We start from the raw sequence: 24,754 nt of genomic DNA, 5'->3' as shown, positions 1-24,754 counted from the left end.
TAACTGCACACTTGGTTAGATGAACAACAGGCTCACCAAGCCAAGACTGCTAGGAGAAATACATGGCCTACTGGCATTTACACAACAGGTAGAGGAAGATATTTGGAATTTCTTGGACAGCCCGACCACTGTCAGATTTATTAAATGTGCAACAATGTTAGTTATGAAGAAAAAATATGTAAATATACATTAGTTGTTATACTGAATGCACTGATCCACAGTGACATCTGGTTGGGCCAGGCCCCTAATGTAGAGATGCCACTGCTCATTAGATAGGTAAAAGGTGTTTACTCATTAGATTCCATACTTTTCAGTCAAATTAGTCCTTCAAATCAGGCTACCATCACAGTGTAGTCTCAGCAGTCTCTTCATTTAACTGAGAGCTTTGCAAACGATTCATATCTCAACTGTAACCTCAACATCTGAAGAAATCTTCAGAGACTACTGTTTAGAAAGCTACTGTTTAGCATTAGACGTGACAATGAACTCGAAATAAGAATGAAAACCACAAACAGGGAGCATTTTCAGTCTCAAAAATACTTAGGAAGGGTCTGAGTGACAGCATTCATCCACTTTTGACTCTTGGTGAACCTGCAAGTAAGCTTTCCAAAGAAAGCTGCTATCTACTATGTACTCAGTTGGGGAATTTCATGATTTGAAAGTGCCCACTCACCTTTTGTTGACACTCAATAAACCAACCCATTAACAGCCCTTTTGTCTAAAGGAAAGTTTCCATGTGAAGGGAATGAAAAAATAAAGCACTGCTTCAATTCAAAGTTCAGCATTCAGCTCAAAGTTACTTGGCGTGGGTGAGAGAGAGAGGCCTTCACTGCAGTCTGTGCATGAAGCAGTGAAGCATTCATTCCCTCCACTGGAACAGGATCACACGCTAGATACAAACAGTGCTACTGAAAAGTTCCATTTTATTGTTATGAATAGGCTCCAGACCTGTCCAGGGTGTATCGTGCCTTTTGCCCGAAGACTGCTGGGATAGGCTCCAGCACCTCCGTGACCCTGATGGAGAAGCAGCTTAGAAAATGTATGGATGGAATAGGCTCCAGTTTTCTTCTCACATAGATTCTTATTATGCAAAACCAACATCCTTAGAGCAGCCCTGTCATCTGTGCAGAACCATCCAAAAATGGGCCATGCATTCACTAGGCTGGCTTTACCAAGTGAAACTTTCATGCAACTAGTTGCATGTTGTGAGTTGCCTGCAACACATTTTATGATTCCATGACTTTAATAGCAGCTCAAATTTTTGATACACATTGCAGCTGTAACAGCTTCCACTCGTCTGGGAAGCTTTCTACAAGAGTTTGGAAGAGCATTCCAGAAGAGCATTTGTGAGGTCAGACACTAATGTTGGACGAGAAGGCCTGGCTTACAGCCTCCGTTCTAGTTCATCACAAAGGTGTAGGATGGGGTTTAAGCTAAGGCTCCGCGAGGACCAGTCAGATTCTTCCACACCTAATTCAGCCATGCCTTTATGGAGCTTGCTTTGTGCACAGGGGCAGTCATGCTGGAACAGAAAAGGTTCTTCCCCAAACTTTTCCCACAAAGTAGGAAGTGTACAGCTGCCCAAAAATCCTTGGTCTGCCAAAGCATTCAAATTTCGCTTTACTGGAATGAAGGGGTCTAGGCCAATCCCTGGAAAACAGCCCTATAGCTTTATCCCTCCTGCACCAAACTTTACAGCTGGCACAGTGCAGTCAGGCAGGTAACGTTCTCCTGCCATTCAGCAAACCCAGACTCGTCAAACAGACTGACAGATAGAGAAGAGTGATTCGTCACTCAACAGAGTATGTTTTCACTGGTGACGTGCTTTACACCATTTCATTCGACACTTGCCATTGTGCTTGGTGATGTTAAGCCTGCCTGCAGCTGCTCAGCCATGGAAACTCATGCCATGAAGCTCCCGGCACACAGTTTATGTGCTGATGTTGATGCCAGAGGAGGTTTGGAACTCTGCAGTTATTGAGTCAGCAGGGTGTTGGTGACTTTATGACACTATGTGCCTCAGTGGCGACCTGCTCTGAAACTTTACATGGTCTGACACTTCGTGGCTGAGTTGCTATCATTCCTAAGCGCTTCCACATTTCAATAATACCACTCACAGTTGATTGTGGAATATCTAGGAGGGAATAAATTTCACAAACTGACTTTACATGTATGGCATTTAGCAGACGCTCTTATCCAGAGCGACTTACAATTTGATCAATTAACAGAGGTAGGCCAAGGTAGTGTTAGGAATCTTGCCCAAGGACTCTTATTGGTATAGTGTAGGGTGCTGACCCAGGTGGGGATTGAACCCCAGCCTGTAGTGTAGAAGGCAGAGTTGTTACCCGCTACCCTATTCCAACCAACTTGTTGCAACACTGGCATCTTATTACAGCACCAAGCTCAAATTCAGTGAGCTCTTTAGACCCATGCTTTCACAAAAGTTTGTAAGGCAGACTGCATGGCTAGCTGCTTGATTTCATACCCCTGTGGCAATGGGAGTAAATTAAAAACACCTGAATTCAATGATTAAGAGGAGATTCTCAAACCATTTGTCCATATACTGTATCTAGGGTCCTTTTCTATACATTTGAGTGGGTTTTGTCTGTGCTGTGTATGTTAAGATTTAAGATTAAGATGGATTTATTGCCATTTACACCACAGGGCAAACAAATACATGCACAGCTATAAACAACGCCACATGTATTCCATTACTCACAAATGCATTAGTTCTTAGTTATGTAGAAATGTAATTGTAATAAATAGGCAAATAAATGATTAGGCAGGGCCCATAAAAATATACAATTAAGTACTGCACTTTAACAAGATGAATGCATCGGCGAGACAAGACTTACCAGATTGGGCAGATAAACAGACATTACACAAAGACATAAACATTACGTGCACACAGACGGAGAAGTACACAGTTAAACAGGTTGTGTTGGTATGAATATAATGAGCTAGTGTCTGTTGGTGGTTTTGTATTGAGTGATGTGTGTGTGAACAGTTGGTGTCTGTGAGGCTCAGTGTGAATTGTTTCTTTGTATGTAATTCAAAATGAGGCGGATTGTCCTGGAGTTAAAACAGGGAGTGGGATTTTTTGGGCTTCCTAACAGAAGCCAGTAAGCATTACAGTTATAGCCTACTTGATGTCATTTTTCACAGAAACACAACACGTTCATCAAGAAGCGCATCTATACACTGATCATTATGACCACCTCCTTATTTCTACGCTCATTGTCCATCTTATCAGCTCCACTTACTGTATAGCTGCACTCTGTAGTTCTACAGTTACAGACTGTAGTCCATCTGTTTCTCTGATACTCTGTTACCCTGTTCTTCAGTGGTCAGGACCCCCATGGACCCTCACAGAGCAGGTACTGCTTGGGTGGTGGGTCATTCTCAGCACTGCGGTAACACTGATGTGGTGGTGGTGTGTTAGTGTGTGTTGCGCTGGTCTGCACTGGTTTTAAACACCTCAGTGTCGCTGCTGGACTGAGAATAGTCCACCAACCACAAATATCCAGCCTGTGGTCAGCGTCCTGTGGGCAGCATCCTGTGTCTAATAGAGTGGACAATGAGTGGACTCAGTGTTTAAAAATGTCCAGCAGCACTGCTGTGTCTGATCGACTCACACCAGCACAACACACACTAACACACCAATCAGTGTTACTGCAGTGCTGGAAAATAGTAATAGTAATATAAAATAGTAATATTTAGGCCTTCTCGTCCAACATCACCTGAGGCCATATTTTGAAGTAAAAATAACACGTTTTTCTGTCATTTTAACTGTAATAATCTATACATGACCATAAAACACATGATTTAAATGACATAAAGAAAACAAATGCCAAATACATTTTATAAAATAGATAAAGAAAGTTGTGGTGCCCAGGACTCGTGTCACTGGTGTCACAGCGTAACAAAAAATCTCTTATTTTGAAATAAAAGTCACACTGATGACGTCACTCGACTTCCTTTCACCTGTTTTCTGAGGGTCTATGAAGAAAAGCTCACGGTGAGCCCACTGCATCTTTCAGTTCTCAGAGATTTTCTCATTTTCTCATGATTTCATATGAAGCTTTTAGCTGAAGTCACTGGTGTGACCGAATTTATTCTGCGGTACTTATAAAAAAAAAAACAAAAAAACAAAACAAATACAAATACAAATGGATTCAATGACGTATTTTAGTGGAAGTTCCGTGATTGACAACCTGTGGTTTGATGTTCTGTAGCAGCCGTTTTGTGAAATGCATTTTTCATTAAAAATGAATTCGAAATCCTTTCTAATATGTAAGACCGATGACGATCAGTAACACCAGTGACGCCTATGTAGAGATAGAAAAGTGGACGTTTCTGTAAAATGACCCAAACATAACTTTCTCCATGAGTACGGAGCAGCACCACCAGCTCGTTCTTTACTATGAGTCCATGACAGTTTGACCAAGACAGTATCTCTTTTTATACAGAACTGTTGAGAGGAAAGATATTTGAGCTTGTATGGACGACTGACACATTCTGACAAAGGGCACAAATAAAAAAAAAAAAAAAATATATATATATATATATATATATATATATATATATGTTCTGCAGAGGCAGAACAAGTGTTAGCACTATTATTATTATTATTATTATTGTTCCCAGGCCAACATTCCTTGTCCACACCACCACCCCCCCTTTCCCAGGGGACATCCATCCATCCATCCATCCATTATCTTCCGCTTGTCCGGGGTTCGGGTCGCGGGGGCAGCATCCTAAGCAATGAAGCCCAGACCTCCCTTTCCCCAGCCACTTCCACCAGCTCTCCAAGGGGGATTCCGAGGCGCTCCCAGGACACGCTGGCGCGACTATATCGCGGTCTTCCCCGGGGTCTCCTCCCAGGTGGACTCGTCTGTGACACCTCCCGAGGGAGGCGTCCAGGAGGCATCCTAACCAGATGCCCCGAACCACCTCAGCTGGCTCCTCTCGACGTGAAGAAGCAGCGGCTCTACTCCGAGTCCCTCCCGGATGACTGAACTTCTCACCCTATCTCTAAGGGAGAGTCCAGACACCCTGCGGAGGAAACTCATTTCGGCCGCTTGTATTCGCGATCTTATTCTTTCGGTCATTACCCAAAGCTCATGACCATAGGTGAGGGTGGGAACGTAGATCGACCGGTAAATCGAGAGCCTTGCCTTATGGCTCAGCTCTTTCTTTACCACAACAGACCGGTAAAGAGCCCGCATCACTGCTGACCCAGCACCAATCCGCCTGTCAATCTCCCGCTCCCTTGTACCATCACTCGTGAACAAGACCCCGAGATACTTGAACTCCTCCACTTGAGGCAAGAGCCTATCCCCGACCCAGAGATGGCTCTCCACCCTTTTCCGCCTGAGAGCCATGGTCTCGGATTTAGAGGTACTGATTCTCATCCCAGCCGCTTCACACTCGGCTGCAAACCGATCCAGCGAAAGCTGAAGTCTGCGGCCTGATGTCCCCAATAGGACCACATCATCTGCAAACAGCAGCGATGTGACCCTGAGGTCACCAAACCGGACACCCTCCATCCCTTGACTGCACCTAGAAATTCTATCCATAAAAATTATGAATAGAATCGGTGACAAAGGGCAGCCCTGACGGAGTCCAACTCTCACTGGGAACGAGTCTGACTTACTGCCGGCTATGCGAACCAAACTCCAGCTTTGTTTGTACAGGGCCTGAATGGCTCGTAGCAAAGAGCCATGCACCCCGTACTCCCGAAGCACCTCCCACAGAATACCCCGGGGAACACAGTCGAATGCCTTCTCCAGATCCACAAAGCACATATGGACTGGTTGGGCAAACTCCCATGAACCCTCCAGAATCCTGGAGAGGGTGAAGAGTTGGTCCAGTGTTCCACGACCAGGGCGGAACCCGCACTGTTCCTCCTGGATCCGAGGTTCGACTATAAGCCGGACTCTCTTCTCCAGTACCCCTGCATAGACCTTGCCAGGGAGGCTGAGGAGTGTGATTCCCCTGTAGTTGGAACACACCCTCCGGTCCCCTTTTTTAAAAAGAGGCACCACCACCCCAGTCTGCCAATCCAGTGGCACCGCCCCCGATGTCCACGCAATGTTGAAAAGGCGTGTCAGCCAAGACAGCCCCACAACATCCAGAGCCTTGAGGAACTCAGGGCGGATCTCATCCACCCCTGGAGCCTTGCCACCAAGGAGCTTCTTAACTACCTTAGCGACTTCGGCCTCAGTAATGGACAAGCCTATTCCCATGTCCCCAGACTCAGCCTCCTCACTGGAGAACATGTCGGTGGGATTGAGAAGGTCCTCAAAGTATTCCTTCCACCGCCCAATGACGTCTTCAGTCGAAGTCAGCAGCACACCATCTCCACTATATACAGTGCTAGTGGCACACTGCTTTCCCCTTCTGAGTCGCCTGACGGTTTGCCAGAATCTTTTCGGAGCCGACTTAAAGTCAGTTTCCAAGGCCTCACCAAACTCCTCCCATACACGGGTTTTTGCTTTGGCGACAACTGAAGCCGCAGATCGCTTGGCCTGTCGATACCTGCCAGCTGCCTCTGGTGTCCCATCTTAGGAGCTATGTATGATCTTAGGAGCTATGTTGTCTGGAGCAAAAGCTCCTGGTAGGGTCTCCCATGGCAAACTGGTCCTAGGTGACAGGTCAGACAAAGTGTGATCCATAATAACCCCTATGAAGACACAAAAACTGGCCTGGGGGAGGGGCTCGCCAGCGAGCGTCTGGTGGCCGGGCATTTACTCATGGTGCCCGGCCGGGCCCAGCCCGAAGGAGTTACATGAGTCCCCCCTCCCATCGACCCACCACCAATGGGAGGGGCAGTAGTAGGGGTTCGGTGCGTTGTGGATCGGGCAGTGTCCGAAGGCGTGGGCCTTGGCGTTCTGATCCTCGGTTGCTGAAACTGGCTTTTGGAACTTGGAACGTTACCTCACTGGCGGGGAAGGAGCCTGAGTTGGTTGAGAGATACCGGCTAGATATAGTTGGGCTCACCTCAACACACAGCTTGGGCTCTGGGTCCAATCTCCTTGAGAGGGGCTGGACTTTATTCTTTTCTGGAGTTGCCCATGGTGAGAGGCGGCGGGCAGGTGTGGGCTTTCTCATAGCCCCTCGACTCGGTGCCTGTATGTTGGGGTTTTCTCCGGTGGACGAGAGGGTAGCTTCCCTACGCCTTCGGGTTGGGGAACGGGTCCTGACTGTTGTCTGTGCTTATGCACCGAACAGCAGTTCAGAGTACCCAGCCTTCTTAGAGTCCTTGGGAAGGGTGCTTGAAAGTGCTCCTCCTGGAGACTCTCTTGTCCTACTGGGGGACTTCAACGCTCACGTGGGCAATGACAGTGAGACCTGGAGGGGTGTGATTGGGAGGAATGGCCTCTCTGATCTGAACCCGAGTGGTGTTCAGTTTTTGGACTTCTGCGCAAACCACAGTTTGTCCATCACGAACACCATGTTTGAACACAAGGATGTCCATAAGTGCACATGGCACCAGGACACCTTAGGCTGCAGTTCAATGATTGACTTTGTAGTCGTGTCATCGGACTTGCGGCCATGTGTTTTGGACACTCGGGTAAAGAGAGGAGCTGAGCTGTCAACTGATCACCACCTGGTGGTGAGTTGGATCAGGTGGTGGGGGAAGATGCCGGTCAGACCAGGCAAGCCCAAACGTATAGTGAGGGTTTGCTGGGAACGTCTAGCAGAAGAACCTGTCAGATTGATCTTCAACTCACACCTCCGTCAGAACTTTGACCAGATATCGGGGGAGGTGGGGGACATTGACTCAGAATGGGCCATGTTCCGTTCCTCCATTGCTGAAGCGGCTGACTGTAGCTGTGGCCGTAAGGTAGTTGGTGCCTGTCGGGGCAGTAATCATCGAACCCGGTGGTGGACACCCCAGGTGAGAGATGCCGTCAAGCTGAAGAAGGAGTCCTACCGGGCATGGTTGGCCCAGGGGACATATTATTAATTATTATATATTATATATTTTCACTTTGTTATTAAAGTCACAGCTCATCATTTATTAATAATAATACAGATATAAGGTGATGTGACACCACAACCACCCAACACCCCTCCAAACACTGCCACCCCTAGATTTGAGCAAAACAAAAAAAACAAAACAGACAAAAAAGAAGAAGTAAACAGAGAGGATGAAATAACATTAATAGTAATAAGCATAAGAAGAATGATAATAATAACACTTAACAGTGGACAAACTGGACATACAGGACAGACAAACGCAAAAGCAGTAATGCCCCCTTTTGTGATCATAACATGGGTAGTTATCAAATCCTATGTAGGGGTTTAGACCCTATGCTGATGAGTTTGGAGAGAGAAATCAGCTATCAACATATTGTAAAAATTTCCGTGAAAGATTTTGTGTTATTTTTGAAATTTGCTGTAAGACTCTCCAGGTTACAGTGATCTGTGAGGAGGTTAAGCCAAAGCTTTATTGAAATGTTGGTTCTGTCCTTCCAGTTCAGCAGTATAGCTCGGAACTCATATTTGTTGCCATGACAATGAAAATGATAAAGAAAATGACCAAATGAAAAACTACCACGCCTGCGTATTTTACTGCCCATTGATCTGGCGAAATCAGGGGTTTGAATGGTTTGTAGCTCAACATGATCACATCGTCATTTTGCTTGGCCGGATGATTAAACTTGCTTTGCTGAGTTGCTTGCAAATGTTGCAGATGAGTTCTAAAATGAGCTGCAGCGTGCTTTACATTCTGCAACTTAAGTGCAGTCTAGTTCCATGTAGGTTTCATGAATTTTGCATGCAGGTTTCACTGTGTAGAGCCAGCCTTAGATTTCAAGCCTCATCTTCTCACCTATTGTAAGTCTTTATGGAGGCTACCCTGTAAGCCTCGGCCTGGACTGAAGGTGTTCCAGCCGAAAATATCCCTTTGAGGTTGTTCCCCATTTATTGCAAAAAATGAAATTTAATACAAAGGCTAGTTCACCTCGGTGCTGTTCAGTGCGTTCAAATGTGCCGTCTTGGCTGGTTCCACGTGGCTACGGCAAGAACCGTGTGTTCTCCAGTCCAAGCCGTCCTCATCACTAATCACAGGCACCTGCATTTATACCTGTGACTTACGTGACCCAAGCTAAAGTGAAGTGCTCCCCCAAGTAACTAAGTCTAAAACTACACTAAAACCTACCTATAAGTGCAAATAAAATGGCTCCTACTGTCCTCTATAATCTAACCGAATAATCTATTTTCTTTCAGCATGTTTAAAAAGAGATCCATCCATCCATCCATCCATCCATCCATCCATCCATCCATCCATCCATCCATCCATCCATCCATCCATCCATCCATCCATCCATCCATCCATCCATCCATCCATCCATCCATCCATCCATCCATCCATCCATCTGGCTAGGGAATCGAACCCAGGCCCTCCTCGCTGTGAGGCGACAGCGCTACCCACCACGCCACCACGCCACCATGCCGCCCTTAAAAAGAGTTCATTATAGGTTATTTGGTGATGTGCATTTCATTTCTATACCTTGATTCATTTTTAAATACCCTTAATTAAATTACTGCAAGACATAAGCCAAGAGAAATACAAAGTAGTGATCGATTTATAATATGAAGTCAGGTTTCTGAGGACTTGTCGTTTGCAGTGGTAAACCCTGACTATTAGCTTGTTAGTGCTGTTGTTTTATTGGCTCCTGGCTGACATACCTGCAAAAAATAGAGTAGCACTCTGCACTCAATGTTTTTAGACCGTCCTTTTTAAAGTTGTAGAAAAATGTTTTTCAAACAATTAAATGTGTTTCTGGTATCAAACAATTCATTTGAGAAATTCCAATCAGGTATTTGTTCTAACCGAGGTACTGAGACAGCATCGGTTCGTGTTGGGAACGACCTCAGCGTTGTGGCCCAAAAGTCTTCAATTCAGGTTTTATTGGATCTTAGTGCAGTTTTTAAATGCAGATTCTAATCCACCACCTTGGAGACTGCATAGTTTTAGAATGGTTCAAATCAAATTTAATGAAAAGACGGCTCTCATCTTCACTGGGACATAACATTTTTTGTGGCGTTCCACAAGGTTCAGTCTTAGGGTCTTGCTAAAATGCTTGTTTCTTTTAGGATAGATTTTAAAATGATTTTATTAGTTTTTAAAGCCCAAAATGCACTACACAGCAGTCTATGGTGTGTTTTTCACTTTTGTCATTTACACAGTCCATTTAGAGTAAAATCACCCCGTATTTACTCAAAATAAATTGTGTAAACCACAAAATTGTTTTCAAAGAAGCATTAACATACCATAACATAATAACATGTTACAAATATGTTCTCAGAGAAAGACTAAATATGCACTGAAGTGATGATATTTTAATAGTTTATTTACAATAGAATACAATCCCATCCTATAAATACAATCTTCTTTATCATGCCTCATTACCCAAAACAACAAGGCAATCTTGGTTCAAATATTCCTTAAATTGCTTCAAAAAGGCTTTGTTGAATGCAGTTGTTCTTACTGCATCCCTTTAACCATGTTAGCAAAAACATGCAAAGCAAAAATACAGATGTAGGAAAATACAGTCGATATTAACATGCAGTATGACTTTACAGTACAGCAATCAAGTACTTAAAAATAGAAAAGAAAAGATAATTACTTTTGTATGAACAAACTTGGGTGAATGCATTGGGGGAACAAGCAAAACATCAAAAACATGAAATAAAATAATACAAATTAATGCAGGCCTAGTACAGAGGTTATCAAAAGTATCAAAGATACAGTATGCATGGTGTTGAGAACTATAATGTGGTTATTTATGCAAGATTATTTCAAGTTTAAACCTATGTTTCTTTTCTTACTTGTGCCATTGATTATAAGAGGCTTTTGCACGTACAGATGCTGTTTATGGTAAGCAACCTTCTTTGTTACTTTAGAAATGCACCACTTATTGAAATATACAATCTTATTGACTAATTTATGTTCATGAGCGCCCAGCCCATTTTTTTCCAGTGAAGATTTTAAAACTTAAATGGCAAAACAGACAACAAAACAACGCACAAAGTTCAAGCACCCCGAACAAAATGCCATGTTAAAACATACGGCCTAAAAAGCAGCTGTCCTGATTATAACTATGGGCTTTGCCTTTTTCCTAATTGACTTCAAAATATTAAACAAAATATAAACAGATATTGAATAACATGAATTTTCAATGCAAAAAAGAATATCAAATGAAGGTAGCAGAACATGTATGTTGGTCAATCAAACAGGGTCTATGTGTGGTTCTCTTGATTGGAGCAATCTGTTCCATAGGATCTCTCCAGTGGGCAGTAGAACAAATGGACATAATCTAGGACAAACCAAAAACAGATGCAACAACGAATAATTAAAAAGGCAGATTGGCATTAATATGGCATTAATGGTAGTAGAACAAGTGATATGTGCACCTGAATAATTAGTACCTTCATCTCAGCAGTTTGAAAGTGGTGCTGAAGTTTTAATATGGAGTTTTGAAGTGGACACTCCTTTTCAGCAAGAGAAAGCTGTTGATAAGTCAGAAACAAATAGAAACCATAGAAAAAGTAGTTTACTGTGTAGCATAAAACTCTGTCACAATCGTCAAGGTGTGACTCATTATGTACATGTGTACACCTGTAGCTTGGACAATTTAACCATCTAGTCAACATACAGGCAACTGTAAAGTACACAGGCTCAAGTCTGGGGCTGTTTTTTTTTTTTTTTTTGAAGACATTTCAAGAGGAGGCAAATATGCACAAGGATACAAAGAAACCGCTCAAACCATAATGTTTTGAGAATATTTAAATGATCTGTTTAAAATAAATGCCCATTGGTTTCACATTTTTTTCCCTAAACCATGACCTTAATAGTATTTTTTTTTTTAAAAGTATGGCACAAACGTCCAAAAACTTTTTGGAGCCACTGTATACTTCAGAGCCATCATGCTATCAGAGAGTGTTACTGTAATAATGCTATCTGCTAAACAAACAAACAATACCTAACCACATCATTTAACTTTTAAGTTTAAAGCATTAGTAAGTTGGACTAAAAAAAAAATAATTTTTTGCAGTGTTATAGAAAGTTTTTCAGAAATATGAAACTATAATGACATCAGTTAGAATATTATTTTAAAATTACAATTGCACTTACAATATAGTGAATGCAGAGCTCCGGTGAGGTTAAGGCTCAAATGAAGTCCACTTTGATTTGGGAGATGAGACAGGAAAAGAAGACTAGGTATGGATAGGATGGGTCTCTCAGTTGTCTTGAGAAGGTTATTCAGTGCCATCTTCTGGAATTAGTTTTTATAGTTTTTAAATCTGTAGGTTTTCTGGGATCAGTGGCAGAGATTTCAATGAATCCATACTGATATATCTTGAAAGACAGCAGAGTTCCAATGGCTTAAGTGTTTTCCATTTCATATGAAAAGGAGAGTGCAAAAAGCTTGGTTGACATGTAACTGGCAGTGTTGCCAAAAAAGTGTTTCTGAAGCAATGTTTCTTCATGTGCTCTGACGCTAATAAGATTCTTGATTCTGCTCTGCAGATGGTCACCAGCCCTTCTCTTTAACATGCTAGCAAACTCTCACATGTATATTCTCAAAACAATTCAGATGCATGAGATCTGCACACAAATAGAAATCAAAACAACCTTTACTTCGTACTTAAAGCATATATTTCTTAACTCAGCATTTTTTAAATAAAAAAGCTCAAGAAAATGTTTGAATATCATAGTAAATGGGCTTAAGGCAGAAAGAAATAGTACAAGAGCAGAGGAATTCATAACACTGATAATTGCAATATGTAACAGTGTTTTAAACTATTCCATGGATTTTCCATATTTTCCATAAAAGCCATTACAGAAAAAGTAAACATGAGTTCATCATTCTTTTGTAACTGTAATTACAAAAGTAACTGTAATTTGTAATATCAGAAATTGTTTAAATATTAAAAATATGGTTTAACATGAAATGAAATATTAAAGCCAGTATAATTTAACAATGCTTCCCCAGCCCCAAAGCAACCACATGCAGAGCAGAATCAAATGCCTTTTTAATGATTTAAGCAACTAAAGAGCACTGTGGTTGCAAATGTGAGAACAATCTCATCTCATCAGACCAACAATTCCCTCTGGGCGTTAATGCTGTTAAGGCGTTCTTTAGTTCATCCATATTCAAACCACTGTGTTCCCCTACGCCATATCGGCGTCCATAGCTTGGAGAACTGTAGGAAGATGAGGAGAAACTCATGGAAAAACCAGAGCCTGTAGCATCAAAGCTTCCTCGTCTAGAGCCAGACCTAGAACCAGTTCTGGAGCCAGACCTGGATCCTGAGGTTGATCCAGAGCCACTGATACTATATGGGCTATAAAGGCCTTTACTAGACTGAGACGATGCCTCCAGCAAGCGTAAGCCTGAGCCTTCCTCAATCATGCTTCGCTCCATTGCATCTTTGTAAGATATCTTCAGCTTTGTTTTGGGGCACGTGAGATACTTGGAGTATCCACTGACATCTCGTAGTTTCTGGGCAGTGCGAGCATCAAGAGTGCCCTTCTTTACAGCCTCATCCAGTGATACTCTGCCTGCAACATCAGGCTCAATTAATCCACCTGTTAGATACTGGACTTCGAGAAAACGTTGGCCAGCCTCATAGTACAGCCAACCTTTCTTTAAGGCTTGAGCTGCTGACATTTTGGTTTTGGTTCTTGGATCTTCAAATCCTTGGTAGGCTTTCTGAGCCAAGTTGATACGGTCTACCATTATCTTGTCAACCAGCCCTTTGTTTGTGGCATCAGCCACAGTAAACTTTTCTCCAGTATTTGGGTCAATGATACCCCCTGTGCATGCCTGTGCTTCTAGCAGCCTTTGACCAGTAATATTGTCAACCAGATTCCGATGCATGGCCTCAGTGACTGACACCTTCTCCAGAGTATCTGTGTCCAGGATGCCAGCAACTGGCCCAGTTTCCTCTGTTGGGTCATTCCAGGTTGTTGCTGGGGTCCTAATGGCCGGGGCTGGGCTCATGGGAAATGATGAGGTTGACCCAAAGGAAGATGAACGTGATCTGAAGCCACTCATGTTACCTGACAACATGTCTGCAAATTCAGTGATGGACAGGGTACCTGCACGGTACTGGTCTAAAGCAGATTGGTCTATGAGACCTTTAGTGATGGCATCATCAATGTCATATTGACGTCCAGATCTCCTGTCAATAATCATAGACTTCACGACACCATCGGATGATGAGATGGTAATTTCCTCCCATTCACATTCTTGCTCTGCAAGCTCTAGATATGTCTGATGATCGATGAGTCCTTTGCGGTATGCTTCATAAACAGACATTTCTTTACCTGTTTCTGGGTCTACAATCACTACTCTGCGCTTGCGCACTGATGACTTGGAAGACGTCTTTCGTTCACGCTTTTTCTCTTTCAGCGTTAGGAGAGCAAATCCAGTTTCAGGGTCAATCGTGCATCTCTCCATCAGTTGAAGGTAAGTCAGATTCTCCTCTGTGTTTGGATCAAAGAAACCTTTAGTGTCATCAGAGGGATCAGTGAGAATACTATTCATCTCCTCATCAAAAAGGCCACGTTTGTATGCCACTTCTACTGGAAGGCGATGACTTCCCTCAGGATCAATGATTCCACCTGTGGCTATCTGTGCCTCCAGAAGACGAATACCATGGTCTTTGAGGATCAGACCCTTCTTCATGGCCTGGAATAGGGAAATGATCTTACCAGAGTATGGATCTTTGTATCCTGTCACAGCTCGTTCAGCAGAGAGAAGCTTGTCTTTAAACTCTGAGCCAACCACTCCCAGTTTTACAGCTTCATTGACAGTCAGTTTCAAACTCTTGATTGGATCAATCACATATCCAGTGGCTGCTTGAGCCTCAAGTAATTCAAAGGCAGTGCCAGGTCTGATCATGTTCTTCTTCATGGCTTGGTAAATGGACAGCCGATCTTTAGAAGCCTCTACATACACACCAGCAATACAGCTTATGCCCTCAAGGTATTTCTTCAAGTCTTTGCTGATGTCTTCCACTGAGATGATGCCTTCACTAAGCTCTGTGTAAGTCTTCTGATCAATAATCTGAGAGCGCAGCAGTTCATCTATGGTAATTTGCTTTCTTAAACCCCTGAACATCAGTCTTTTGTCTGCAAGAGAGAGTAAATGCAGGCCACTTTCTTTGTCAACTTTGCATCGCTTGAGAAGTTGAGAGTAAGACAGCTTTTCATCTGTTGTTGGATCAACAAATCCTTTGACATCTCCACTAGGGTCCTCTAGCCTGTCACTCGTTTCTTTGTTGATATATCCACGTTGCAACCCAACATCAGCTGGGAGGTGGAAACTGTACTCGGGATCCATCAGGCCACCAGTTGCAATCTGAGCCTCCAGGAGCTTCAACGCATACTCTTCAGGAATCAGGTCCTTTTTCATGGCTTGAAATAGGGAAATTACTTTACCACTGTAAGGGTCTTTGTATCCTGTGACTGCCCTCTCTGCAGACAAAAGCTTGTCATGGAGCTCTGGGCCAACAAGACCCTTGCGGACAGCCTCGTCAACTGTTAACATTTCATGTTTCACAGGATCAATCATAAATCCTGTTGCTGCTTGTGCTTCCAACAAATCAATGGCAACATCAGGCTTGATAAGGCCTCTTTTCATAGCATTGTAAACGCTAACTTTGGCAAAGTTGTCTGAGAGCACTCCAGCAATGCTGCCTGTGCCAAAAAGGTACTGCTTCACTGTTGGCATCTCCATAACCTCCCGGATGGTTTTCTTGCCTTGTTTTAGCAGATTGTATGTTTCAAGGTCTATTATGCGAGAGCTGTATAGTTCTTCGATTGTAACCCTGCGTCGGATTACATCACACAGCATACTCTGCTCAGTTTTAATGATTTCTCTTTGCTCAATGATTTCAATGACAATGATGATCATTCTCTCTTTTGTGATTTTTCCTGACCGGAACTGTTGAAGAAGTCTTCTCTTATCATCTTCTGGAAGCAAATCTGATGCCATCACATCCCATAAACTCATTTCCTTTCCTGCAAAACTTTTGTGTGGTATATCAATTTGTGTGTTAGCTAAGTCTGTTTGTGCTTGCTCTTCAGTGTAAACATATGACTTTTCAGCTTCTTTTGGAATCTCAGGCTTAGAAAGTGGTAAGAGGAAAACACCAGATTCAGGATCTTTCATGCAACTATCTATCAGTTGTTTATAAGTGACACTCTCCTCTTTGTTAGGATCAGTGAAACCTTTGACATCCTCTGAGGGATCTTTGAAGGACTTAGCCAACTGCTTGTTTAAGTAACCTCGTTGAATGGCTATGTCAGTGGGAACACGATGGCTATTCACTGGATCAACTATCCCTCCAGTGGCTTCTTGGGCTTCCAGAAGGGGTATGGCATGTTCCCTAAGAACAAGCTCTTTTTGCATTGCTTGGAAAAGGGAAATCTTGTTACCAGTGTACGGATCTTTATAACCTGTTACAGCCTTCTCCGCAGACAGCAGTTTTTCATGAAGCTCAGGTCCAACGATGCCAGCTTTTACAGCATCGTCCACAGTAAATCTCTGATTCCTGACTGGATCAACAATAAACCCAGTTGCCGCCTGGGCCTCCAACAAGGCAAGGCCTGTACTTGGTGTTAGCAATTTCTGTTTAATTGCCTGATAAATGCTGAGCTTTTCTTTAGATTTCTCATCAAATGCTCCAGCAATGCTTTCAGAGCCTCTCAAGTAGTTTTTGACTGAATCAATTTCACTGATCTCCTTTGGCTTCTTTTTACCTTGTTGGAGCTGATCATAAGTGGTTTTGTCAATGATTTTGGATTCAAACAGAGAGGTGGCAGTAACAGGTTCTCTGAGACCACTAAAGGTATCTTGCTGTATTTTCATCTGCTTTTCTTCAACCAGTGTTATCACAATCTTTATTATCTTTTCAATTGTAACCTTTCCTGATCTGTACTGACGTATAATTTCAATCCTCTGTTCTTCTGTTAGGTATTCAGAATTGATAATCTCCCAGATAGTGACCTTTCTTCCTTTAAATGGTCCACTGTTTAACTCCAGTGTTGCCTTGTTTAAAGCTTCTTTGGTTTGAACATCCAAGACCAGATCTGATTCTGTGGACTTGACAGCTTTTTCAGAGAGTGGAAGCAATGGGAGGCCTGTTTCTTTGTCAGGGATGCATTGCTTTTGCAGCTGCGCATAGGAAACATTCTCCTTCGAGTTTGTATCAAAGAATACTTTGTTAGTGTCAGATGGGCTGCTTAAGCTCTTGTTGATTTCCTCACTGAAATACCCACGTTTGTAGGCAATATCCTTAGGAATGCGATAACTTTTCACTGGGTCAATGATTCCTCCAGTCTCAAGTTGGGCCTCCAGTAGCCGCATACCCTGATCTTTGTTAATGAGGTCTTTTTGCATTGCCTCAAACAAGGACACAGTCTTTCCAGTATATGGATCCTTGTACCCACACACTGCTCTTTCAGCAGACAACAACTTCTCATGCAGCTCTGGGCCAACAATCCCAGATTTAACAGCATCATCAACTGTGAGCTTTTGGTTTTTTATTGGATCAATTATGAAGCCTGTTCCAGCCTGGGCTTCTAAGAGCTGTAGGCCAGTCTCTTCTTCAAGCAAGTTCTTCTTCATGGCTTCATAGATTGGCACCTTCTCCTTAGTTGACTCAATGAACACTCCAGCAATACTGTTTGTTCCCTTGAGGGCTTTTTTGACAGGTTCCATCTCAGACACTTCTTTTACAGAAGTTTTACCATTATGCAATTCATTAAATAAATCTTTATTGATGATCTTTGAGTCCAGCAGCTCAGACGCAGGCACAGATGATCTCAAACCATCAAAGGTAGGCTCTTTCTTTTTCTCTTTATCTTCTACAACAGTTATCACAATCTTTATGATTTTTTCCACTGTAATTTTGCCTGATCTATACTGACGAATAAGATCTTTCCTCTGATCTTCTGTAAAGTACTCAGAATTGATCACTTCCCAGATGGTCACTATCTTGCCCTTGAATCTTCCAAATGGCACGGATACATTTGTTTTACTGAACACATCTCTAGTTTCTTCATTTGTGTATGTCCTTTCCGTAACCAATGCTGCCTCTGTGACAGGAAGAAGTGGGAGGCCTGTGTCAGGATCTGATTTGCATCTGGCTAGTAGCTGAGGATAAGTGAGGCTTTCTTGGGTGTTGGGATCACTAAAAGCTTTTCGCTCATCTGGAGGATTGGACAAAAATTTTTTCAGCTCCTCATCCAACTGACCTTGTTTACATGCTGTTTGGACCGACACACGGTGGCTGTTTACTGGATCGATTATGCCACCAGTTGCAATTTGAACATCAAGAAATTTAATGGCTTGGTCCTCGGTAACCAAACCCTTTTTCATGGCTTCAAATAGGGAGATCTTTTGTCCAGTGAAAGGATCTTTGAAACCAGTTGCAGCCCTTTCAGCAGAGAGCAAAGAAGTGTGCAGTTCAGGCCCAATAATGGATTCCTTTACAGCCTCGTTGACAGAGAGCCTTCTGTTCTTAATGGGATCAATAATACATCCAGCTGCAGCCTGAGCTTCAAGGAGAATCAAAGCTGTGCTTGGTGAAATTTTATTTTCCTTCAAAGCCTGATAGATGCTCACTTTTTGGTTGGGTTCCACTATTACACCACCAATGCAATCATTGCCTTTCAGACATGTCTTGACTTTGTCCAATTTACTGAGCTCTTGCACAGTTGTCTTGCCTTTTTTAAGTTTCTCAAATTCTTTTTTGTTCAGCACACCAACTTCATTAAGCCTGCTTGCAGGTACCTTCTCTCTGATTCCATCAAATGCCAGTGGTGAGTCTCCATTTGCCTTTACTCCATCAACGTCTGCAGAACCATTGATAGCTTTCTTTGTTGTTTCCTGCAATGTTGCTGTAACTAATTCATCTTCAGGTACTTTGTCAGTTTGGATCTCAATTTCCTTTGTTTGGTATGAAGGTTTCTGGGTGCCCTTAAGCTGCTTGAGCTTCTCTCGTAACTTCTTGTTTTCCTCACCCATGCGTTTCTCTTGTTCTTGTTTTTTCTTTTCTAGCTCTTCCATCTCTTTCTGCTTGTTAAGCATCTCTTCCTCGGCATCCTTCTGTTTTTTGACTGCAGCATCCAGGATAGCCTGAAGTTTCTTTTTCTCCTCCTCCATCTGTTTCCTCTGATGTTCTTGTTCATCTTTAAGGGCTTTGGCTTTCTTCATCTCATCATCCAATTGATTTTCCAGCTTCTTTTTCTCAGCCTCGATGGTCTTCTCCTGTTTCAGCAGGGTTTCTTTCTCTATAAGGAAAGTCTGCTGAAGGACTGTCTTTTCTTTTAGAATTTGCTCCTGTTGTGCATTGGCCATCTATGGTGAAACAGAAATAAATAGTTAATTTCAGGAATGTGAAAACAAATATGATAATCCAATAGAAAAAAATAACAGGAATAAAATGCTTAAGCAATACACTGCATGCAATTTACTTACACTTATTGAACATCTGAGTACAAAGTTAGACAAATATAAAAGAATATGGTTGTTTTTTGGTAAGAAAAAGCTGTTTTTTGGATATGATCACTTAAGTAATCTTATTTAAATTTGGAAGAACTTTGTTCATGAAAATTGCTCTCTATGTTATTGATGATAAGCAATTGATACGAACAAAAATATAACCACATTAGCTTTGAAAAATTGAGTGTTACTGAAAGGGGTTGTGGTTATTGACAGGGAAATTAGTATTTCAGTTTTACTACATGACGATACCTCTTTTGCTTTATTTTGTAAATCCAGTGACTCCTTTTTCAGTTTCTCCTTTTCTTGTTCTAGTGCTGCAATTGCCTTGCGCAAGTCATCTGCCTCTTTGGTGCTCTGCAACCTCTGCACTTCCAGCTTCTCAACAACAGTAACTTTTTCTGAGGTTTGTTTTTCAGTCTCGAGCAAACGGGCTCTGATTTCTTCTGCTTGTTTCTTGAATTTTTTAGCTTCATCCTCTGCTTTTGACTGTGCTTTGCTTAGCTCTGTTACCTTGAGCCTCAGCTTCTCTGCTTCAGCGGTTGCTTCTTGCTGCTGCTTACGTTCTGCCTCTAAGGACTTCTGGAAGCCTTCTGTCTCTTGGTCTAAACGCTGTTGCATCTCCTTTTTAGCCTCCAGCAGTTTTTGGGCCTCTTTTTGAGCTTGGTCTTTCTGTTTCTGGAGCTTTTCAGCCTCAGCCTTCAGTTTTGATGCTTCCTGAATGGCTAGCATCTTCTCTTTGAGCATCTTTTCAGCCAGCTCTCTCTGTTGGGCAAGGTCGGACTCTGCAACCTGTCTCAGTCTAGCAGCTTCCTGGGCATCAGCACTGAGCCGCGCAGCCTCTTCAGCCAGCTTCTTCATGTTCTCAGCCTCTTCCTCGAGCAATTTCTTTGTGTTCTCCTTATCTTTGTTCATAAGTTGCTGGTTTTCCTTCTCAATTTTGACTTTCAGTTTGAGCAATTCCTCCATCTGGATCTTTACTTTAGAGAGCTCATCTTCCACCTGTGCTTTCTGCTTGACTGCATCAGCAACCTCATCCTTCAGTCGTTTCAGTTCATCATCCAACACAGATTTTTGCTTGTCTGTATTTTCAAGTTGTTGTTTTACCTTTGCTAGCTCTTCCTCGACCATAGATTTCTGTTTTAAGGTTGTCTCAGCAAGCTCTTTGTGCTTGGCCATCTCTGCATCAGCCTGTTTCTTCTGTTTCAATGCTGCTGCTTCTGCTTTAGCACGTTTGGAAGCTTCTTTCTCAGCCTCTTTCTTCAGTTTTTCAGCATCTTCTTGGGCTTTGGCCTGTTTAGCTGCTTCTGCTTCGGCTGCTTGTTTCTGACGCTCCGCCTCATCTGCCTTTTGTCGAAGTAAAGCAGCCTCTTTCTCAGCTTTCTCTTTGGCCTTTTCTGCATCTTCAGCCAATTTCTTTGCCTTCTCAAACTCTTCTTTCAGCTTAGTTTGAGAAAGGCTGTCCTCTTTCTGTTGGACAAAGACATTGTGAGCTTTCTGCTCAGCTGCAAAACACTTCTGTGCAGCTTCTTTAGCCAAAATAATCTGTTTTTCAGCTTCTTTGTCAGCATTCTCCTTTTGCTTTTTGGCCTCTTCAGCTTTCTTTCGAAGACGTTCAGCTTCTTCTTGAGCAGCCTGGCACTGTTTTGCCGCCTCCTCTTCAGCAGCTGCAATCTTCTTCACTTTTTCCTCTGCCTCCTTCCTCTTCTTTTCTTCCTCTAGTGCCAGCTTTCTAAACTTCTCTGCCTCCTCTTCGGCTTGTACTTTACTTTTCTGAGTCTCATCAGCGAAGCTTTTTAGCTTGTTCAGCTCAAGTTCGAGGTCTCGCTTTCCTGTTGAGGCCTTTTCGAAGTTGATCTTCAGTATATGAATCTCCTCTTCGACCACTTTCCTCTGCTTCAGTGTTTCTTCAACAATTTTCTTCTGCCGGTCTAATTCATCATCAGAGGACTTCTTTAACTGGCTGATCTTTACGTCAATATCTTGCTTATGTTGGGCTGCTTGATCTTCAAGCACCTTCCTCTGGTAGGCTTCTTCCTCAGCTTTTCTCTTAAGACGCTCGTTTTCAGCCTCCTTCTCTTTCAAAGCAATCTCAGCCTCAGTCTTCAAACGAGTTGCTTCATTGATGGCAGCTAGCTTTTCTTTAAGGATCTTCTCAGCCTCTGCTCTCTGGTGGGCTGCTTCATCTTCTGCAACCTTCCTTTGCTTCTTCGCTTCTTCAGCAACTGCCCTCAGTTTTGCTGCCTCCTCAGCAAGTTCTCTCATCTTGGTTGCCTCAGATTCAAGAAGCTGTTTGCTCTTCTCGGTATTTGACATGGTCTCTTTCTCAGCTTTGGATTTCAGTAGGATGAGGACTTCCATCTCCTGTCTTACCTTAGAAAGCTCTTCCTCTAGTTGCTTTTTCTGATTTACAGCTGTGTTCACTTCGTTTTTGAGGCGCTGCAGTTCATCGTCCAGCAGAGTTCTTTGCTGCTCAGCATGATCAAAGTCTGATCGCAAGCGGATAAGCTCCTGTTCTGCTAGAAGCTTTTGTTGAGCAGTCTCTTCGGCACCTTTCCTTTGCTTTTCAAGCTCCTTCTCTGCAGTGTCCTTCTGCTTTAGAGCAAGCTCTTCAGCTTTGGCCCTCCTCTTTGCCTCTCGTTTTGCTTCTTCTTTCTGTTTCTCTGCCTCCTCCTGAGCAGCACTCTTCTTATGGGCCTCCTCCTCAGCCTGGAGCCTCAGTCGCAGAGCTTCGTTAGCTTTCTGTCTCCATATCTCCAGCTCCTTCTCGGCTTCTTCTCTTGCCTTATCCGCTTGGGCTTGTTGCTTTTTAAGCCGGTCTGCCTCCTCTTGAAGCTGAATGACAGTGCCTTGCTCTTGTTTCAGTGACTCTTCCAATTTTGTCGTTTTCTCGACAAAGGAAAGCCGTTTGCTCTGCAGCTCTGTGGCCGCAGTCTTCTGTGCCACATCCTCTGCAACTTTGATCTGCCTTTCCTTTTCCAGCTCAGCCTGCTTCATGCGCCTCTCGGCCTCCTCAGCTTGCTGCTTGAACCTCTCCAGATCTTCGAGTGCCTTTTGCTTCTGCTGTGCAGCCTCCTTCTCTGCCTCAGATTTTCGCTTCAGCTCCTCTTCTGCCTTGCGTTTTTTCTGAGTCTCTTCATTTACTTGCTTCTGAAGCTTCTCTGCTTCTTCTTGGGCAGCCTTTCTAAGCCTGTCAGCCTCTGCTGCTTTATCCTTAAGCTGCTGAAGTTCAGCCTCCGCTGTCGTTTTCTGGTTCACGGTGGTCTCCAGCTGGAGTCGGATTATGCGGATCTCTTCTTCAATCTTGATTCGGCTATGCAGGGCCTCCTCTACCTGCTGGCTTTTAGACTTGATCTCCTGCTCTGAGAGGTTCCTGAGTTCTTGCAGCTCCTGCTGAATGTTCTGTTTCTGTTTTTCGGCATCGACTGCAACAACTTGTCTTCTGCTGACTTCCTCTTTCATCTTCAGCTTCAGCTCCTCAGCCTCTTGCTCTGCTTTGGCGATGGCCTTGGCGTGAGATTCTGCTAACTGTCTCTGTTTTTCTAACTCGGCCTGCATCTCAGCCATCTTTTTCCGCTCTTCTTCCTTAAGCTTTTCTGTAGCTTTCTGCATTAGTGGGGGCAATAGTAAGGAAAATAAAAGACAGGGTTAAGCATTTAATGTTAGATGTTATATGTGTTTAGATTATAGATACAGACACATGTAGGTACACAAGTGTAAACACCTGAGTTATTAAAAGTTATTTTGACTACTTTATAAGGAGTTATGGTGTTACGAGGATAAATTAAAACTTATTTATTAACGTATGGCACACAGAATGAGACATTCACTTCACGTCACAATAAAACACTTGGAATACTGAATGGCATCATGCTATTGATGTGTTACTTCACAGGATGGATTAAAAACTACGAAGAAAACTTAAAATGATTCATAAATTTACCATTTTAGTCTCTCAAACTCTGAACATTGCCTGTTATACTAAGTGTACATGTGGGTGCAAGTAAAGGTAAGAAAGTTTCTTCTTCATTTCATTGTTAAACTTATGATATCCAGTTGGAAAAGTCACAGTGGAAAAGGAAAAAAAGCCAAGCATCAGTAGGAGAGAGCGGAGCACAAACTAACACAGGGTAAAATGTAACATGGATATTTTTTGTAGTTGGACAAGTTTTAGAAGAACATGCTTTTACTCATCACCTCTTCCCCATAACAATGTTACCTGAGAATCTTCACAAGTGTCAAGACAGATATTCCTCTGGATTCACCCTGAAGACTTCTTTTTTTTTTAATCAAAAGGGCTTTTGTTTTTATGTAAATCTTAAAATGAACTCCTATATTATTTTAATCTTTTTCTAGGGGTCTGTAATATAGCAGTTTGAGGCATATATGCTTTATATAAGTTTGGGTGTATATCTCCCACTTATAGCTTACATAGCTCCACTTACTGTACAGTTACAGAGTGTAGTCCATCTGTTTCTCTGATACTCTGTTACCCTGTTCTTCAGTGGTCAGGACCCCCTTGGACCCTCAACAGCGTCCTGTGGGCAGCGTCCTGTGACCGCTGATGAAGGACTAGAGGACGACGAACACAAACTGTGCAGCAGCAGATGAGCTGTCGTCTCTGACTTTACATCTACAAGGTGGACCGACAAGGTAGGAGTGTCTAATAGAGTGGACAGTGAGTGGACTCACTCCAGGAGCACTGCTGTGTCTGATCCACTCTTTCCAGCGCAACACACACTAACACATCACCACCACGTCAGCGTCACTGCAGTGCTGAGAATGATCCACCACCCAAATAGTACCTGCTCTGTGAGGGTCCATGGGGGTCCTGACCACTGAAGAACAGGGTAACAAATTATTTCTAACCCTAACTCAGATCTTACTGTAACGTCTATCTAGCCAACCTATACCTGCACATATAGATTGACATTTTGTACATCTTCTGTCCAAATCTTGCAATCTAGAATATCTATATATCAATACTGTACCCCGCATCTCATTTATCTACCTCAGACTCACTTCGCACATATGGAAAAGTGTACAACTGGTCGTATCATAGCTTTTATTTCATAACTCATATTCCTGTATAGAAACTGTATATTGGAATGGTGCAACACTGGTGTATACTAATGTGCATATATTTAGAGTCGAATGTGTGTGTTTATTATATTACATTACATTACCAGCATTTGGCTGACGCTCTTATCCAGAGCGACTTA

General features: G+C 42.9%; 1 protein-coding gene across 21 annotated transcripts in view; it reads right to left on the bottom strand.

Moving 5' to 3' along the window:
* Positions 1-10,343: 10,343 nt before the first annotated feature.
* Positions 10,344-24,754, bottom strand: part of pleca (plectin a) — a 224,683-nt gene continuing 210,272 nt past the window's right edge. For all 21 annotated transcript variants that reach the window (XM_037541826.1, XM_017721336.2, XM_037541827.1 and 18 more), the window contains 4 exons: positions 19,785-23,138; positions 12,149-19,388; positions 11,443-11,523; positions 10,344-11,330 (listed from right to left, as the gene is read on the bottom strand). In XM_037541826.1, the coding sequence (XP_037397723.1) occupies positions 13,059-19,388; positions 19,785-23,138 (9,684 nt within the window). In that variant the 3' untranslated portion in view covers positions 10,344-11,330; positions 11,443-11,523; positions 12,149-13,058. The remainder of the gene's footprint in view (positions 11,331-11,442; positions 11,524-12,148; positions 19,389-19,784; positions 23,139-24,754) is intronic.

The sequence above is a fragment of the Pygocentrus nattereri genome, chromosome 1, assembly GCF_015220715.1.
Source record: "Pygocentrus nattereri isolate fPygNat1 chromosome 1, fPygNat1.pri, whole genome shotgun sequence".
Taxonomy (NCBI): domain Eukaryota; kingdom Metazoa; phylum Chordata; class Actinopteri; order Characiformes; family Serrasalmidae; genus Pygocentrus; species Pygocentrus nattereri.
Note: the sequence above shows the minus strand (reverse complement) of the source record. Positions and strands in the feature narration are given on the sequence as shown.